Source organism: Felis catus, chromosome D2 (assembly GCF_018350175.1).
Source record: "Felis catus isolate Fca126 chromosome D2, F.catus_Fca126_mat1.0, whole genome shotgun sequence".
Classification (NCBI taxonomy): Eukaryota; Metazoa; Chordata; class Mammalia; order Carnivora; family Felidae; genus Felis; species Felis catus.
In genome coordinates this window covers 86,589,665-86,605,711 of record NC_058378.1, presented here as the reverse complement: position 1 = coordinate 86,605,711, position 16,047 = coordinate 86,589,665, and the positions used below count along the sequence as shown (strand labels likewise).

Here is a 16,047-nt window from a genome sequence, read left to right as displayed (position 1 = left end):
GCACCAGCAAGCAAGGGCCCTGAGCCACCGGGGGATCCCGACAGCTGCAGGTGGGCTCCAGCTGGAAGCCTGAAGCCTTGGGGGCCCACGGGAGGGTGATCAAGTGACGGCCAGTGCTGTGTCACGTTAGCAAGGAAGGAAGTCTGTCTGCCCTCCCAGCCGAGCCAGATAAGCCGAAGGGTCCGGGGTCTGGCTGGTGGGCTGCAGATATGGTCAGTCCCCGGGACAGGAGGTTCTGGTTCTGGACTCTGGACCTAGGCTCTCAACTCCCTGGGGAGCTGCCAGAGCAGGGCCACATAGCTACGTGCAGCGGTGTCTGTCTGTGACTCTGGATCACCAGGCAAAGCGTGGGGAGGTGCTTACAGGGCTTCCCGAGTGGTCTGAGGCGTCTCCTGCACCGCCTGCGTAAGGAAGTTCCCGCCTGGGGCTGCCCAGGTGCCGATCAGCCTCTTTGACCTGGGACAGCTGCTCATCTAAAGCCTCTTTTTGGAGCTGCAGTCTCTGAGCATGCCCGGCTTGAACCCCTAACTCTCTCTCCAGCACGAAGACTGCTCTGTCTTTAAATTTTATCTCCTCCATCTACAAGGAGAACAGAACACAATCACACAGGCAGGCAGAGTACAGATCTGCGGTTACCATAGAAACAGATGGAGCAGAGCTACGAACAAGCATCGGGAGGGTCCCCACGGCAGCAGCCCCGCCAGCGTCTCCCGGCTCTGAGACCGGAAGGAAGCAAAGCAGGTAGCCCTGGACCGAGAGCCCCACCGCTCAGGCCGCAGCGGGACTCCCCGGTCCCGGGTGGGGCTCTGCTCTGCTGGGTCAGTCTGAGCTCATGCAACTGACACACACTCCTTCCTAGACTCCGTGCAGCCCTCCCAGCCTCCCTGTGCAGCCCTCCCAGCCTCCCTGTGCTCTGGCAGGACCACCTTCCTGGGTGCTGGCCTGCGGGGGCTCCTAGGCGGCCACCGGGGGCTGGCATTGTCTGGCAGGTCCACGAGGCCCCCTCCAGCTCCGTGTTGGGCATGGCAGGGGGATTCCCCGGGTTCCCTGAACCCCATCAGCAGGGGTTGTGAGCAGCAAGGTCCGTCTGCACACAGGCAGGCTGTGGACACGAGAAGCAGAGCTCCTCACTGCCTCTTTCCTCCCCTCTCTGAGGGGCACTAGGCCCAGAAGGGGCTGGAGCCCACACACTTATCCTGCCTCCAGCCTCTCCTTGCTCCGAGGCGTGGACGGAAGCCCAGCTGCTGCCCCACTGTCTGCCGGCAAAGCTGCATTTGTAATTAATCTTGCTGTGAACCAAAGCCTGGAGGAGAGGGATCTCTGGACAAGTAGGTTCCGGCCTGGAGAACAGGAGCCTCTGATCTGGCCAGGCCTCCACATGCCCTCGGGCTCCTGGCTGTGAGGGGCCCGCAGCCCTCCCCACTGCCCCTAGAGCGCTCAGCCCCCACAGCAGCCACCTGCCCCCCAGGCCCTCGTCCGGGCTGCCAAAGGGCGGGAGGCAGGACAGACCCCACTGCTACCCATTCTTCAGACCCAGTTTAAAACATATTTTCAAAACAGAATAGGATAGGACCCCTCGATGCTTCACTTGCTGTTTTAGGCTAAATAAGCTAATAAATCAGCCATCTGCTGAAGTCAGCTTAGGAACAAAGCGATGAGATGTCTAATTAGCCCAGATCACAGCATTCACAGGCAAGCGATGAACTGAACAGAATAAAAGAAATCCTTAATTGCCAACTTCCCATTTACTCAGGCACACAGAAATGCGGAAAGAGGCAACACACTCAATTAGTGAAAACAAAGGGGCCAGGAAAATAAAATCATATTAATAAGCAGCTGTATTCTGGGTCTGACGTTTACACTCACACACGGATACTTTAGAAACCGTTTTTCTTTCATAGAAAACAGGAAGATAAGAGTCTCTACACAAAGATCCCACTTAAATGAGGTGTTTAAGCCGACAGTTTGGACCAAAACGCAGACCTCCCTGAGAAGTCACCCGTACAGGTCACGTGCTGCAGCCAAGGGAGGGGGTCCCCCCACAAAGGGAATTCGAGGAAACGTGCACTCGCAGAGGGGCACGATTTCACTTTTGAAAGGGGGGAAGTCACTTTATGGTCAGTGACTGTCTCCGTGGAACATGGGGTTCTGCACGTTCTGCGCTCAGTCTCCGTTGGCAGGAGATGCTGAGGCCACCCCCTTCCACCCAGAAAGCCCACTGGTGGAGGGGAGCCTGGGCGCTCGGTGCAGATGCCATATGAGACACAGAAAGAGCTTTGCCGGGTCGTGTGGGGCCCGCCCCTCACTTCTAGGAGCAGTTTCCGACTTGGGGCACATATTCAAATACAACACCCAGCCAGGCCAGGGAAGTGGGGGTGGGCGGTGCAGGAGGTGGGGGCTGCACCCCTCCTCCCCCTGAGGCACCCCCTCACCCTCACCCCCCCACAGCCCCAGGAGCTCCCACACCTCCAACCCTCCACACCCCCACGCTGCCATCTCCCCACACCCCTCCCCCTCCCCTTACCCCCAGGAGCTCCCCATGCCCAACCCTGCACTCCCTCTCTCCAAGTTACAGAAGGTGGACGGAAACCAGGGGAAGACCTTGGGAGGGTGGGTCCCTGGGGAAGGGGTGTGTGGGAGGATGCTGAGGCCAGAAGGGCCTTGTGGAGGGTGGGGGGAGACCTGCACCGCCTGACACCCCCCTTCCCCCCCCTGCAGGACAGAGCAGGCTCCGCTGGGATGCACAGAACCAGAACCGCCAGGTGGAGCCTGGGAGCCCGCATTTAAAAGCACGCCAGCTGACTGCGGGGCAGGCACGGTAGAGCCTCTGTCCCGCGGTGCCAAGCGCCAGCCCCAGGACCCTTGTGGCCGCTCCCACCTGGGAACTGCAGCGAGGGACCCTGAGGGGTGGCCTTCCGTCAGGACCCTCCCTGGCCTTGCACCTGCTCCAGGGAGGAACCCTCCTCACAGAGCAAAGAAGCCAGCGAACGAACGTTCTTTGGCAGCGTCTGGCCCCGGTGGCTGGAATTCTCCGTCACCCACCTTGCCTAGGACCCAGCCGGGGGGCTGTGACGCAGTGTCGCCTCTGTGTTTGCAAACGTCCCCTCTGAAAGCTCACCCCTGCCCAGACCCTGCCAGGCTCCGCCAGAGTCGGCCTCTCACACGCTGCCGCCAGTCTGTGTCTCCGTGGGAACCAAGGCGAGCGGGCCCCTTCCCCCAGCGAGCAGCGCTCCAGGAGGACGTGGTCTCCTTTCACAGCGATCTTTTCTGGGGCTTGATCACTGCTCCAGACCCTGGGTGGGGAGGGGACGACGCCTCGCAGACTTCCGTGAGAAAGCCAGAATCGGTTTTTGCCTCTCCTTGTCTGGCTTTATGGAACTTCTAGTAACTGACTGAGCGTGTGAATGACTGACGTGTGCCGTAGCTGCCTGTGCCAGACAGACATCCCTCCCGGGTTCAGTAGTCACGGCTGCCCCAGGGACCCAGCGCCTCACCCCCTCCCCGCCCAGCACAGCCCTGAACAAACTGACTCTGCCTTGGGGGGAAATGCGACCAGGATCCCGCCCCTCCCTGACCTGGCTGCTGCAGGGGCACTGTGGGACAGGAGTTGGCTCTAGCACCTTCTGAAGCTCCAGGCTCCTCTTCTGTGAGATCAAGGTGCCCCTGCAGGCCTGGGCCTCACCAGGGAGGTTCTCAACCCACAGTTACCTCCTGAAATCCACCCCCAGCCCCCGCCCCGGGCAATCTGATATGTGTCCCTGGAGCCACACCTCTGGTCCCTCGGGTGACAGGAGCAAGGTGAGGGCGTGGCTGAGTCCCGACCTCATGGTGTCTCCTACCCCTGGAGCTCCCAGCCCTGCCCTGGCTCTGTCTGCAGTGTGCTTGTGGTCATCCTGCCCGTGTCCTGGCTTCCCTCCAGGTGGCTTCTCTTTGACACCTCTGTGACCCCCACGGGGTGCCACGCCTCCAGCCGGGACTTAGGGTCTTCGGGTCAAGACAGGGACTTAACTGTCACAGACTCTGCTCTGCTCCAAGCCAAGCTGTAGCCCTGCTGCTGGGGCCCCATCACACCAGGGTGGCCCCAGGCCAGATGGCCACGGACAGCCACGGCCTCCCTTCAGTACCCAGAGCCACGTTCCAGAGGACACGAGGGCTGGAGGTGGGGAAGGGGGCAGTGGCCAGGCCCGGGTGCCAGCGAGTGTGAGCAGATAGCTGCAGGGGACCCCCTGGCTTTGGGGGTCGTCCTGGCCTTTACAAAGTGGCCACCGCCACTTGCTAAAATCCACTCCCTCCCAGCTCCCTCCCTCCCCCAGCCAGCTTGCCAGTGAGACCTGCCCCAGGGCGTGGGGGGGGGAGGGAGGGGAAACTCAGGCCCCAGGTTTGCCACCAGCAGAGTCCTCAGCAGAGCCCCCCTTGTTCAGGGCGTCTGCCACGCGTGGAACATTGTCACCAGAGAACTCCACGCGCGCTCCCGAGCGTCCTGGGCAGGGTGCCCGCGGCCGCAGCGCCCCGTCCCAGGACCGGCCTTGCTCAGCCGCCAGCCTGTCTGTCCACGGACCTGTGCACGGCTCCCGGCCGCTCTCACACACCCTGGTCCCAGCGCCAGCCCTGGGGCCGCACACCAGCTAGCGGTTTCTCCCAAGGGCCGGCGCTGCCTTGGGCACCGGTTGTCCCCTGGCCTTCTGGGGCCTCCACACCTGCATCCCAGGCCCTGAGAAGCGGTGCCACACCCCGGAACGGGCCGGGGCCGTAGCCAGAGCCACAGCAAACTCCACCTGACTGTTAAGGAAGTAGGATTGTCAAGGATCCTCACATGTGACAGCATCGGGGCCTTTCCACGGGGGCAGCCCTGAAAGATCCGGCCACCGTCACCCTGGGCCGACACCGCGAGCCTCTACGCACCCAGAGCTGCGCTGTCCTGGGACTGAGGTCATGTCCTCCCTCCTTGCCAGGGCCCGGGAGGCTGCCGTCCTCCCCCTGGACCAAGGGGCCTGGCCGTGCACTGTGCCTCCGGGCTGGGCCCCACCTCTAGACAGCCCCCAGCTGGCCCGTCCCTCAAGCCAGGACCTTTCCCAGACCCACCCTGGTCTGCTGGGCACAGGCGCCTTGGGCCTCCACCCTCCACCCTCCACCTCTGTTCCACCCTCCTCCCAGCCCCACTGTGGGCGCCTTGTCCAAAAACGTCCCCAGGTCACCCGTTCCCAACCAAGGCTGCCCCCAACCCCCCAGGCTGGACACCACACTCGGCCGCACCCTCGCACCAGCCACACCAGCTCACGTTTGTGTTATACTTTGGACGTATCTGCACACCTGGGCCTGGGGTGGGGGGGGTCTCTGGGCTGTTAATGACTATGAGCACGGACATTCGCCCGAGAGACGGTGGGCACTCCAAATGCTGCTGTCCACAGACACACGCACGGTTCCTGTCCCCAGGGCCGCAAGGGAGCTTTGCCAGGCAGGGACACAGATCTCTTCAGATCAAATCCTCGTGTGAATTGGTGGCAACATTTTATTTGTTTCCTCATGAATAAATAGGATTTTTGCCGTGTGTTCACTGTACCCTTTAACGGTTTGGGCATAAGCAGGGATTGGACATAAGCCCAACAAAAATCCCCGCGGGTTTTTTGTTTATTTGTTTTTAATCTAGGGAAACTGATTTTGAGGTTTTTGTGGGAGTTTGAAAAACTCCCAAGAAGAGTCAAGTCTGTCTGGAAGAAGAACGAGGAGAGGAGACCCGCCCTCCAGACGTCACCACGGTTACCAAGCTGGGTCAGCTCGCGCACGACGGGCTGGAGGGGTCGGAGGGGAGCCATCAGATGGCCCCTGCCCCGGGGGACATGCGCTGCCTGACAGAGGTGACCCTTACAACGCGCATGCACACACACACATGCACACAGACGCACACATGCACACACGTACATACACACGCATGTGCACCCACGCGCACACATGAGCTTGGGGCAAGGACTTTCGCACAAAAGGCAAACCATAAGGTTTCCAAAAGATAAAGCTTCGTGGCTTCAGAATAAAAGCATTTCTCAAACAAGACCCAACAAGCACGGGCCCCACAGGAAAGGACGGACAAATTAGAAAACCTGAAAGGTTTAGATCAGGTGACGCTACCCCTCAGCACATGGCCCGTGGGGAGAGGCGCTTGCTGCCTTAGAGTTTTCAGACCGGCTTGTCCACGCCTGCAGGAGAGCGGCCGGATGCCGACAGGCGCGGCTGTGACCTTTAAGTTAATTCGGGGGGAACTGGATCTTAGCAATACTGAGTTTCCTGAGCCTGGGCAGGAAGGTCTGTGTATCTACACCTCCCTCCGTGTTGTTCAGCTGTGTGTTGTGGTTTCGGGTGCAGGTCCCACACATCTTTTGTTAAACTTACTCCCACGTATTTTATTCTCTTTATGCCCTTGTGGGGGGGACGTTTTTCAAACTTCATTCTGGACAGGTTGTCTGTCGAGCCTGAAAATACAACTGATCTTGGCAGATTGATCTCGATCCTGAAAACCTGCTGAACTCTTTCAGTGGTTCTAGCGGCTTTATGGTGAATCCCCTAGGGTTCCCTACGGTCACGGCACCTGCAAGAAAGATGTTTTAATTCTTCCTTTCCGGCCCCATGTCTTCAGTTTCATTCCTTGGCCTTATCGCCCTGACTCAACTTCCTCTGCAGGGGGGAAAAAAACCCAAAAGGTCAAGAAAAGTCCCCCTCGTGACACAGACTCTCTTCCAGTCCACCTTACAGTGAGACCCACGAGGCCCCCTGGCGCTCAAGGACGCCCTCCGGCGGGAAGGAGCACAAGAAGACGCTTTCAGAGCCGATTTTCAGCACCACCTCAAAGAAACGAGGGGCCTTCCGTCTCCGAGGATGCGGGAAGGCTACGGAGAAGGAACATGCTGGAGGATTCAGTGTATGGAGGCAGAAATAAAAGCCTGAGTAGGAAAATTAGGACACGGAGTTGAGGACACCTCCCAGAAATCAGAGCCAACGCCAGGCCAGAGGGGAGAACGGGAAACCTGGGGCGCCAGCTCAAAGGCCCAGTGCTGTACTGACGGGACGTCGGAAGGAAGACGGTAGGGGAGACAATCACACGAGATTTCCCAAGCCAGTGACTGAGTTTCCAGTTAGAAAAGCTCCCGACCACGTGGTGTGGTGGGTGAACAAATACACCAGGTGCATCACCACCAGGGCACAGGGCACAGGACACAGGGCTCAGGGCACAGGGCACAGGGTACAGGGCGCAGGGTGAAGGCTCAGGGTGCAGGGTGAACCCCGCAGGGCTCAGGGCACAGGGTGCAGGGCTCAGGGTGCAAGGCTCAGGGCTCAGGACACAGGCCTCAGGGCTCAGGGCTCAGGGCACAGGGCTCAGGGCACAGGGCACAGGGCTCAGGGCTCAGGGCACAGGGTACAGGGCACAGGGTGAAGGCTCAGGGTGCAGGGTGAACCCCGCAGGGCTCAGGGCACAGGGCTCAGGGCGCAGGACACAGGGCTCAGGGCTCAGGACACAGGGCTCAGGGTGCAGGGTTCAGGGCACAGGGCTTAGAGCACAGGGCACAGGGATCAGGGTGCAGGCTCAGGGTGCAGGGTGAACCCCGCAGGGCTCAGGGCACAGGGTGCAGGGCTCAGGGTGTAAGGCTCAGGGCTCAGGGCGCAGGACACAGGGCTCAGGGCTCAGGGTGCAGGGTTCAGGGCACAGGGCTTAGAGCTCAGGGCACAGGGCACAGGGATCAGGGTGCAGGCTCAGGGTGCAGGGTGAACCCCACAGGGCTCAGGGCACAGGGTGCAGGGTTCAGGGCGCAGGGCTCAGGGCTTAGAGCTCAGGACACAGGGCTCAGGGCACAGGGCTCAGGGTGCAGGGTGAACCCCACAGGGCTCAGGGCACAGGGTGCAGGGTTCAGGGTGCAGGGCTCAGGGCTCAGGGCACAGGGCTTAGAGCTCAGGACACAGGGCTCAGGGCTCAGGGCACAGGGCGCAGGGCTCAGGGCGCAGGGTTCAGGGTTCAGGGCTCAGGGCACAGGGCTCAGGGCACAGGGCATAGGGCTCAGGGTGCAGGGCACAGGGCACAGGGCTCAGGGCACAGGGCTTAGAGCTCAGGGCACAGGGCTCAGGGTGCAGGGCTCAGGGTGCAGGGCGAACCCTGCAGGGCTGAGGGCGCAGGGTGCAGGGTTCAGGGCATAGGGCAAAGGGCGCAGGGCATAGGGCTCAGGGTGCAGGGCTCAGGGTGCAGGGCTCAGGGCACAGGGTGAACCTTGCAGCTTCAGGGGGCAGCAGGGAGTGAAACGGGGCCACAGGAAGTTCAGGAACCAGAATGTTTTCCAACTTCCTCAGGCAACGCTAGAAGTTAAAAGACAATGCAGAAATACCTTCAAACTCCCAATGGAAGGTTTTTCCAACCTATAATTCCCTTCCCAGTTAGAGCATCGAGTGTGAGGGTAGAATAAAACTTTCATGGGGCGCCTGGGTGGCGCAGTCGGTTAAGCGTCCGACTTCAGCCAGGTCACGATCTCGCGGTCCGGGAGTTCGAGCCCCGCGTCAGGCTCTGGGCTGATGGCTCGGAGCCTGGAGCCTGTTTCCGATTCTGTGTCTCCCTCTCTCTCTGCCCCTCCCCCATTCAAGCTCTGTCTCTCTCTGTCTCAAAAATAAATAAACATTGAAAAAAAATTTAAAAAATAAAAATAAAAAAAATAAACTTTCATACACACAGGGTCTTACAACATTGATCTCCACCCTCTCTGTTTCCAGGAAGCTATTGGAGAATGTGTTCCTCCGAAATAAGAAAGTACGTTGATCAAGAAAGAGGAAGGGGGCCCCTGGGTGGCTCAGTTGGTTAAGTGTCTGACTTCAGCTCAGGTCATGATCTCGCAGTTTGTGAGTTCGGCCCTGCGTCGGGCTGTGTGCTGACAGCTCAGAGCCTGGAGCCTGCTTCGGATTCTGTGTCTTCTCTCTCTCTGCCCCTCCCTCTCTCTCTGCCCCTCCCCTCCACTCATGCTCTGTCTCTCTCTCTCTCTCTCTCTCTCTCTCTCAAAAATAAATAAACATAAATAAAATTTTGGCTTCTTTTTTTTCCAAAAAAAGAAAAGAGGAAGATGTGGGAGGAATCTAGCCCAGGAGAGAAGAGGGGCTCCCAGGATGACGGCAGAGGAGGGTGGGGCTGGCAGCAGGGGCAGCCGGCAGGCAGAGGGCTCCAGAAGGGGTGTCTCAGAAACCAGGTCAATGGGTGGACTGATCGTTCATTGTTCACCGTGCTCACAGCAGAGGCGCATTTTACTGGAAATCCCGGGGTGAATTAGAATAGGCACTTAGAAAGTTAATTCCGGGGAAAACCAAAGTACGTATAACAAAGGTAATAGAACCAGGGGTCACTGTGGGTCTTTTGTGAGTAACGCTAACACTGCAACAGTCAAGCAAACGGTGATTCACTTAAGCCAAGGTAAAGCTCCAAGTGTCCCACGGGACCCTCTCTTATCCCCAAATTACCCCCAGGAGGATGGCCCCATGCTCCCCACTCCCGACTGTGCTGAGTTGGCTGTGGCAGGGCCCTCCAGGTGTCCGGAGGTCCCGTGGTCGCCGCCCGCCCCTTCTCCAGGGCCCCAGCAAGCCCCTTCTGTGGTCACCACCCCCGGCTCTCCCCTGACACTGCCCACGCCATTGTGAATTGGCCCACAACAGGAGCTGGCCAGGACAATCGAGGCAGAGGCGGGAGCACAGTGGAAACTGAGGTTTCAAGGAGTACACGTTTAAGCATGTTTTTGAGAAGCTGGAACAGACTCCAGAAGAATCGGCTAGAAGCACTGCCCGTAGCTGCCTCCGGGGCATCCACGCTAGGGGTGAGGGACCCACAGGGACCCGCAAGGGACCTGCTAGTTTTGTTACAGGTCCTGAGCTAAGGAGATGGGGCCACTGGCCTGTGCACAGTGAATCCCATGGAGGTGAACAGGGTCCACCTGGAACTGGGCATCGGGTACTGACCGCCCTGCCCCTCCTTCCTTGAGCAGCCTGGGCACTGGCTTCGTTCCTCTCTGGGGCAGAAGAGGAGCCGAGGGGCCATCCTGTCACGTGAGGAACCCCCTACTGCTCAGAGGTGGTATTTTGGCCAGGTCCTCGGTGGCTCAAGGAGGTGCCGACACATGGCTTAGAGTCGTCTGGGGGGTACCCGGAACAGGGGACACTCTGGGAAAGGAGGGGGCCCTCCAGGTTGGGAGAGTTCAGGGCCCCCACGTGCACAACATGGCAGCGCTGTGTGTGGTTCACAAGTCTGTGCTCACCTCAGGGCCACCGGTCCGGACAAGGGCCACGCCCCATCTGGGAAGCGGTACAGCCTGGGGGCAGTGTCTGGAAATCAGAGCCCCCCGAAGTAGGGAGAGGTGCCCTGGGTGCACAGCTGTGCCGGCTGGAAAGATTGCTGATCCCATGAAGGGGACCCCCAGGGTCCCCCGTGGGATGGGCGGCAAAGCCAGCTGGGTCCTGGCGAAGCCCCTGACAGGCGACCCAGGGCTCGATGCTCGAGCGGTGTTCCCCCAAAAGCATGGAGGAGGTCCAGGTTCCCGGGGGAGGGAGGGGGGGTCAGGCACAACCCCTCACAAACCCTGACCATTCTCTTCAACTTCTTAGCTCTGGGTCTCTGACAACATGGAGTCTACGGGTGCCGGCCACGGCCAGCCGGTCCCTGGAGCCATTCGGACGCCCCAGAGGCAGCTGCCAGCATTTGGCCCTTCCGACCGGACGAGACGCGCTTGCTACGGCCCAGACGGAGAGGATGCTTTCCCAGGTAGTGCACAGGCATCGATGCCAGCACGGCCTTGGAGGCCCAGGACCTCTCCCCGGGGGCTTCTGGTCTCACCCCTCTGGATCCAGTGAGCTCCCACGCCCCACATCCCCCCACGCCCAGCAGGCCCCGCCAGCAGCCCCCGCCCCGCGACCCCGCAGCACGTACCAGCCTGCGGATCTCCCGCTCACACTCCTTCTTGATGCGGGAGATCTCCTCCTGGTGGAGGTGATACACGCTCCTGATTTCCGCGGCCTTGATCTTGTCGGCCTGGATCACGATGGTCAGCGCCTCCTCCACCTGCCTCTTGGCCCCCTTGAGCTCAGAGATCTCCTGCTGCATTTTGATCTTCTCCACCTCGAACCCCTTCTTGGCCTCCTCCTTGGCCTCAGACAGCAGCACGGTCTTGACCTTGTCGGGGGCGCCGTCGCGGAGCGCGTGCAGCAGCGCCTGCAGCCGCTGGTTCTCGTTGTCCTTGATCTTGATGACCCTGAGCAGCTCGGCCTCGTGCTGCCGCAGCAGCACCTCCCGCACGGCCTGGAGCTCCTTCGTCTTTTCCTCGTGCAGCTTCGTCTTCAGCTCGGTGAGCAGGACGGCGCTCTTGTGCTGCTCGTGCTCCCGCACCTGCCTCAGCTCCTGGTTCTTCTCCCTCTCCACCCTGCTCACCTGAAACACAAGACCGCGGAGGCGTGTTGCTGCGGAGGCCGCCTCTGCCGCCGCGGGCCCCGGGGGCCGGGTGCGCGTGGGGACCTCCGGGGTTCTTTCCTGCCAGGCCAGGAGCCGTCTTCCCTTCCAGAATGTCTCCCTGACGTGCGGACTGGAGGCCGAGTCAAGCCTTGCCCGCGGGCGGTGGGACCACGCACCCGTGGGCGTCCGCAGGGGCGGGAGGCTGGCAACACCGCGAGCCTGGAGGGTGAGGTCACAGACACGTGGGCGCACACAGATGTGCTCTGTCGTCTCCCCCGTGGCCAGGCCCAGCCGTGCAGGGGGCCCAGCGGCCGCCTCTCCGGTGAACCACCGGGAAGAGGGCGCGGGAGGCCCCTCGGGCACGACCCTCCAGCCCCACGACAAGGGTGTCACGCTCACCTTCTGTGACGGTCTTGGCCAACGGGGAGGCCCACCCAGGCCGCCGCACTCTGTCTAGATGACGCGTAACGTCTAGATTTTTGGAATCACTTGGATTTTTTACCGAATCTTTTGTTTTTATCTAGAACTTCACCCTTGGCTCAATGACCACACCACCCACATGTGGTACAAAGTTGGTGCTCAGAACCTAACACGGGATGAAACAGAGGCTAAGCTGCCCTGGGTCCAGCCTGCCCCTCCCACCCCACCTCCACTCTGCATCCCCATCCACAGCACCTCATGTGGGGCCATGGTCCTCGGCTGCTGTCCCCCCAAGCCATCCAACCCCAACCCCCAGCTCTAGAGCTGGCTCCCCTCCCCGCTCCCCACTCCAGGCAGCCAGGTCTCACACCCACCTCCTGCCACCCTCTCTGCGGGAGGAGGAGTCTGCAGGGCTGAAGCCCCTGCCCAGCCCTCTTCTCTGCTTCTGGTGCATTCAGAGTAGAGGCAGAGCCAGGGGCACCACTGTGGGTGGACAACCCCGGCCACGCCATCTGGGGGGAGTTTCAGCCCCCCCCCCGTCAGGGCCACTGGCACCCCAACAACTGTGGGCTCTTCCCCCAGGGCGATAGCTCTGACCCTGGACCCTGCCCAAGTGTCTGCAAATCTTGCCTGCAGTCTCCAGCCCTGCCTCTGCATGCTGACCCCGCCGTTCACGCCCCTGCACAAAAAGTGCCTTATTCATCCCTGTCTCTGGGACGGAACGTCCCTCCTGCAGGGCAAGTGTCCCCGGACGGCTTGGACCCCCCCAGTGCTGGAGGAAATTCCAGCCCCGGAGCCCTGTCTGAGCCGTCCATGCCCCTGACACTGGCACAGGGGGCGGAGCGAGCCCCTGGCCAGCTCTCTGGGTTTCCTCCAAAGAATGGGGTGGCTGTTGGAGCTTAGCGCACACGGGTATTTACTTCTTTTCCATCCAACGTGAACTGCCCTTCTTTCCAGTTTAAATTGAACTGAGGACACATGGAAAAGCAGGTTTTTGGTAGCGGTTCTCAGTCTGGGGGCAGGGCGGTGCGATTAGTAATCTGTACTCTCGAGGGCGCCCACTCTGGGGCGGTGTCAGCACACGTGGGAGGCTGCCACGGCCCCCACTGTGCGGTGCGGACGCCGAGGGTCGGGTGCCGGAGGTCCCGCGCCTGGACTTGGTGGAGCCAGAAAGGCCTCCTGGACGGAACCAGCAGAGAAAAGAACAAGAATCTGCACTCAGAGCAGGTGCTGGTCGGAGCTGGGAGGGCGGGCGGAGGAGAGAGTCCCAGAAACGTTCAGGGTTTAGTGCTGACCACCGTCGAAGCCATCTGGGGGAAAACGGGGCCCTCCCGTCCGGTGCCCGTGACCGCCCCGGGACGGTCTGCCAGCGCCCGAAGGGCCTGCTGAACACCCAGACCCGCACAGAGCACCCTGCCCCGCGTGCCTCAGAATGCGAGCGGTCGGCTCACAGGGAGCAAACGGGGCCGGGGTCCCTTCAGCACCTGCGTCCCGGCCACGGCCGCTGCGGAACCGGCCGCTGAAGACAGAGGAACAAGCAGAACGGGGCGCTCCCAGGAGACACTTCTGCGCCCCGGGACTGTCTGCGGCCTCGCTCGCCTGCGGTTCTGGGCTCCCATCTCTGCCGTCCGACCCCGTCTGTCTCCCGCAGCGGGCTTCCTCTGAAGCTCCCTCCACGCGCAGCCTGCGAACTCCTCCCCATTTGGCATCTGAGTCTCCCCTACTGGAGATGCGGGATGGCGGGGAGGCGCGTGGCCCCGAGCACGCGGGTGGGGGAGAGGTGGCTGATGGAAAGCTGGCGACAGCCTCACGGCAGCCTCGCAGCGGCCACAGGAGCGGGTCACAGCACCGGACACAGTGAGCAAAGTGGCCGGCACCCTGAGCCCCGGGGGCCCTTCGTGACTCAGGCCTGTTTCAGGAACACACGACAGCTTTATAGTGCGTTGTTGAGAAGGTTATTCCACCAATGAAGCACGTAGAGATGTTTCCCCGAGATCCACAGCTGTCCCCCGACGGGCCGCAGCCTCCCGGGACCTCATTAAAGTCTGCCTCACGTGGCCACGCGCTGTGGGCGGCTCAGCGGCAGGGCTGGTGGCTGGGGCTCTCGACCAGCGGGGCTGCGGCTTTGCCTTTTCAGAGTCCCGGGGCTGAGCGGTTTCTGCATCTGGGGTGGCTGGTCCCCCCGACGCTGCGGGACGCCTGCTGGATCCATTGCTTCAAGGGGCCCAGTTTTCAAGGGACCACGTCGGCCTCAGAAGGGATTTAAACACAGTTGACGATTTCAACCACTGCTGGCCTCACCCTTACTGGCGCCCCGAGCACCCCGTGTGCGGCCAGTGAGAGGCGGCCCCGAGCCCTTCGGACGCCCCGTGACCCCGGTTGTCTGCTGTCCACCAGGCCGAGCGTCCCGGGCCCGCGTGCTCACCTCCTGCCCACAACTGTCCTCCAGTCGCCCTGATTTCTTGCGATGGGAAATGGTATTCCAGTCACGGCCCGGGCCCCGGGCGGCTCCCTGCTCCGGGCTGGTCTCCGTGGCAGGCCTTCCCGGTGGACCCCGTTCACGTGGTAAAACGCGCTGAAGTTCCCACGCGGTTTCCAACTCAAACGCGGGGCTTCTGTCCCAGTTCTTGGCGGCTTCGGCGCCTCCGCTCCCTCGCGCTGAATCTGGTTGCCAAGGAAACCAGGGATGGCAGGAGAACATCCCATAATCACTCCTTCACTTGGTCCGCGGGAGGCAGGCGGTCGGGCGAACACAGTGGCTGCGATGTTCACGCTCTGCCCGCCCGCCGTGATGACGAGAGCGCCTGTTCCCCCACGCTTCCCGCTCCCTCCCAGTCTGCCACGGCCGTGCCGTGCCTGCGTGGTCGGTTCCGTGGCCGTGACGGTCCCGCCCTGCTCTCTGGGCTCTGCGTCTTTTCCTTGAGGAATCCCAGGGTGTCTCCTCATTTTCCCACTGCTCTGCCCCGACAAGACCCACCGGCCACGGAGCACACGTGGCCTCGCCATCCTCAAGTTTAATTCAGAGAGAAACTGCGTTCAGTGCTGCCCGAAGTCCTCGAAGAAACCTTGGAGCTGGGGGTGGGGGTGGACACTGACGAGACCTCCGCGTCCCACACGGGGCCGAGCCAGCCTTTCCCAGAGGTGGGGGTGCCGGCACAGGAGGACCCCGCCCGGCCTGCCATCCCGGTGGCTCGGACCTGCCCTGGAAACAGAGGGCGCACACTGCCTACAGGCGCGCCGTTGCCTCGCTGGTGGGCGCGACCGTCTCCCCTCCCGGGTCAAGACCGGCTTCACGCTCAGGCCAGACCTCAGCCCCACAAGGATGGCCCACTCATGGCCCGTGACCAGCACAGGCCCGGCAGAGAGCAGGTGCTCACAGGACGGGAGCTCCCCTGAAGGGTCGGTATGGAGCCGGCCGGGCGTCGGGACACAGTCTCCCACCAACAACCTCCTGAGCAGAATGGAGGTGCACCTAGAGTCTTAGCTGGAGAAGCGTAGGCAGGCGACCAAGGTGTGTGTTAGGAGCGGAGTTCGTGTGATTGGCTTAAACCGCAGAGAAAAGGCATGGCTCCAATACGCAGCAGCATGGCCTCGGGCCGGCAGGTGGGGTCCTGTGCTCAGGCCACGGTGCTGGGCAGGCCCCACGGGCACCGGCCACTCCACCAACATTCCTCCGTCTCCTGACAGGGGCTTTGGGATCCTGCTCCACACCCATTTACGGGTGGAAGCTGCTGTAATCCTTTCTGATGCCATGAACGTTCAAGTGGCTCTCAAATACTGCTTAACGAATTTGCTCAGAGGTTGACGAAATTTTAAGTTAAATGGATCAACAGTCCCACTGGGACGCTACCTCGTTGCTTGTGGGCCACGTGGAAAGGACTTTTTTGTCTACGGTCTTATTTCCAGGAAATAGTCTGCGGTTCCCTCAGATATGGGGTGCTGAGGACTTGGCCGTCTGCACGAGGACCCACAGGGGAGCAGGTCCTGCCTCACATGTGCCACGGCTACACGGCCCACTTCCTGGCTGGTGCACAGTCAGGCCTTGCTTTGAATGACTGAATGCACCCCTCTTATGTTCCACGCGGGTTGCCTGTGGCCTTTCCCCATGTTAGGCCAGTTTCCGGAACATTCTGTCTTAGTCTTTGTTCTTTCAAGCTATTAGCTTTATGAAGAAG

The 16,047-nt window shown here is 61.2% G+C and overlaps 1 protein-coding gene across 25 annotated transcripts in view; it reads right to left on the bottom strand.

Annotated features, from left to right (window-relative positions):
• JAKMIP3 (Janus kinase and microtubule interacting protein 3) overlaps positions 1 to 16,047 on the bottom strand; it is a 113,798-nt gene that overhangs the window by 47,725 nt on the left and 50,026 nt on the right. For 15 of the 25 annotated variants that reach the window (XM_023241120.2, XM_023241124.2, XM_023241125.2 and 12 more), the window contains exons 3-4: positions 10,934 to 11,431; positions 364 to 579 (exon numbers count right to left, since the gene is read on the bottom strand). In XM_023241120.2, the coding sequence (XP_023096888.1) occupies positions 364 to 579; positions 10,934 to 11,431 (714 nt within the window). The remainder of the gene's footprint in view (positions 1 to 363; positions 580 to 10,933; positions 11,432 to 16,047) is intronic. The other 10 variants (XM_023241131.2, XM_023241132.2, XM_045040870.1 and 7 more) reach the window with 1 other exon arrangement.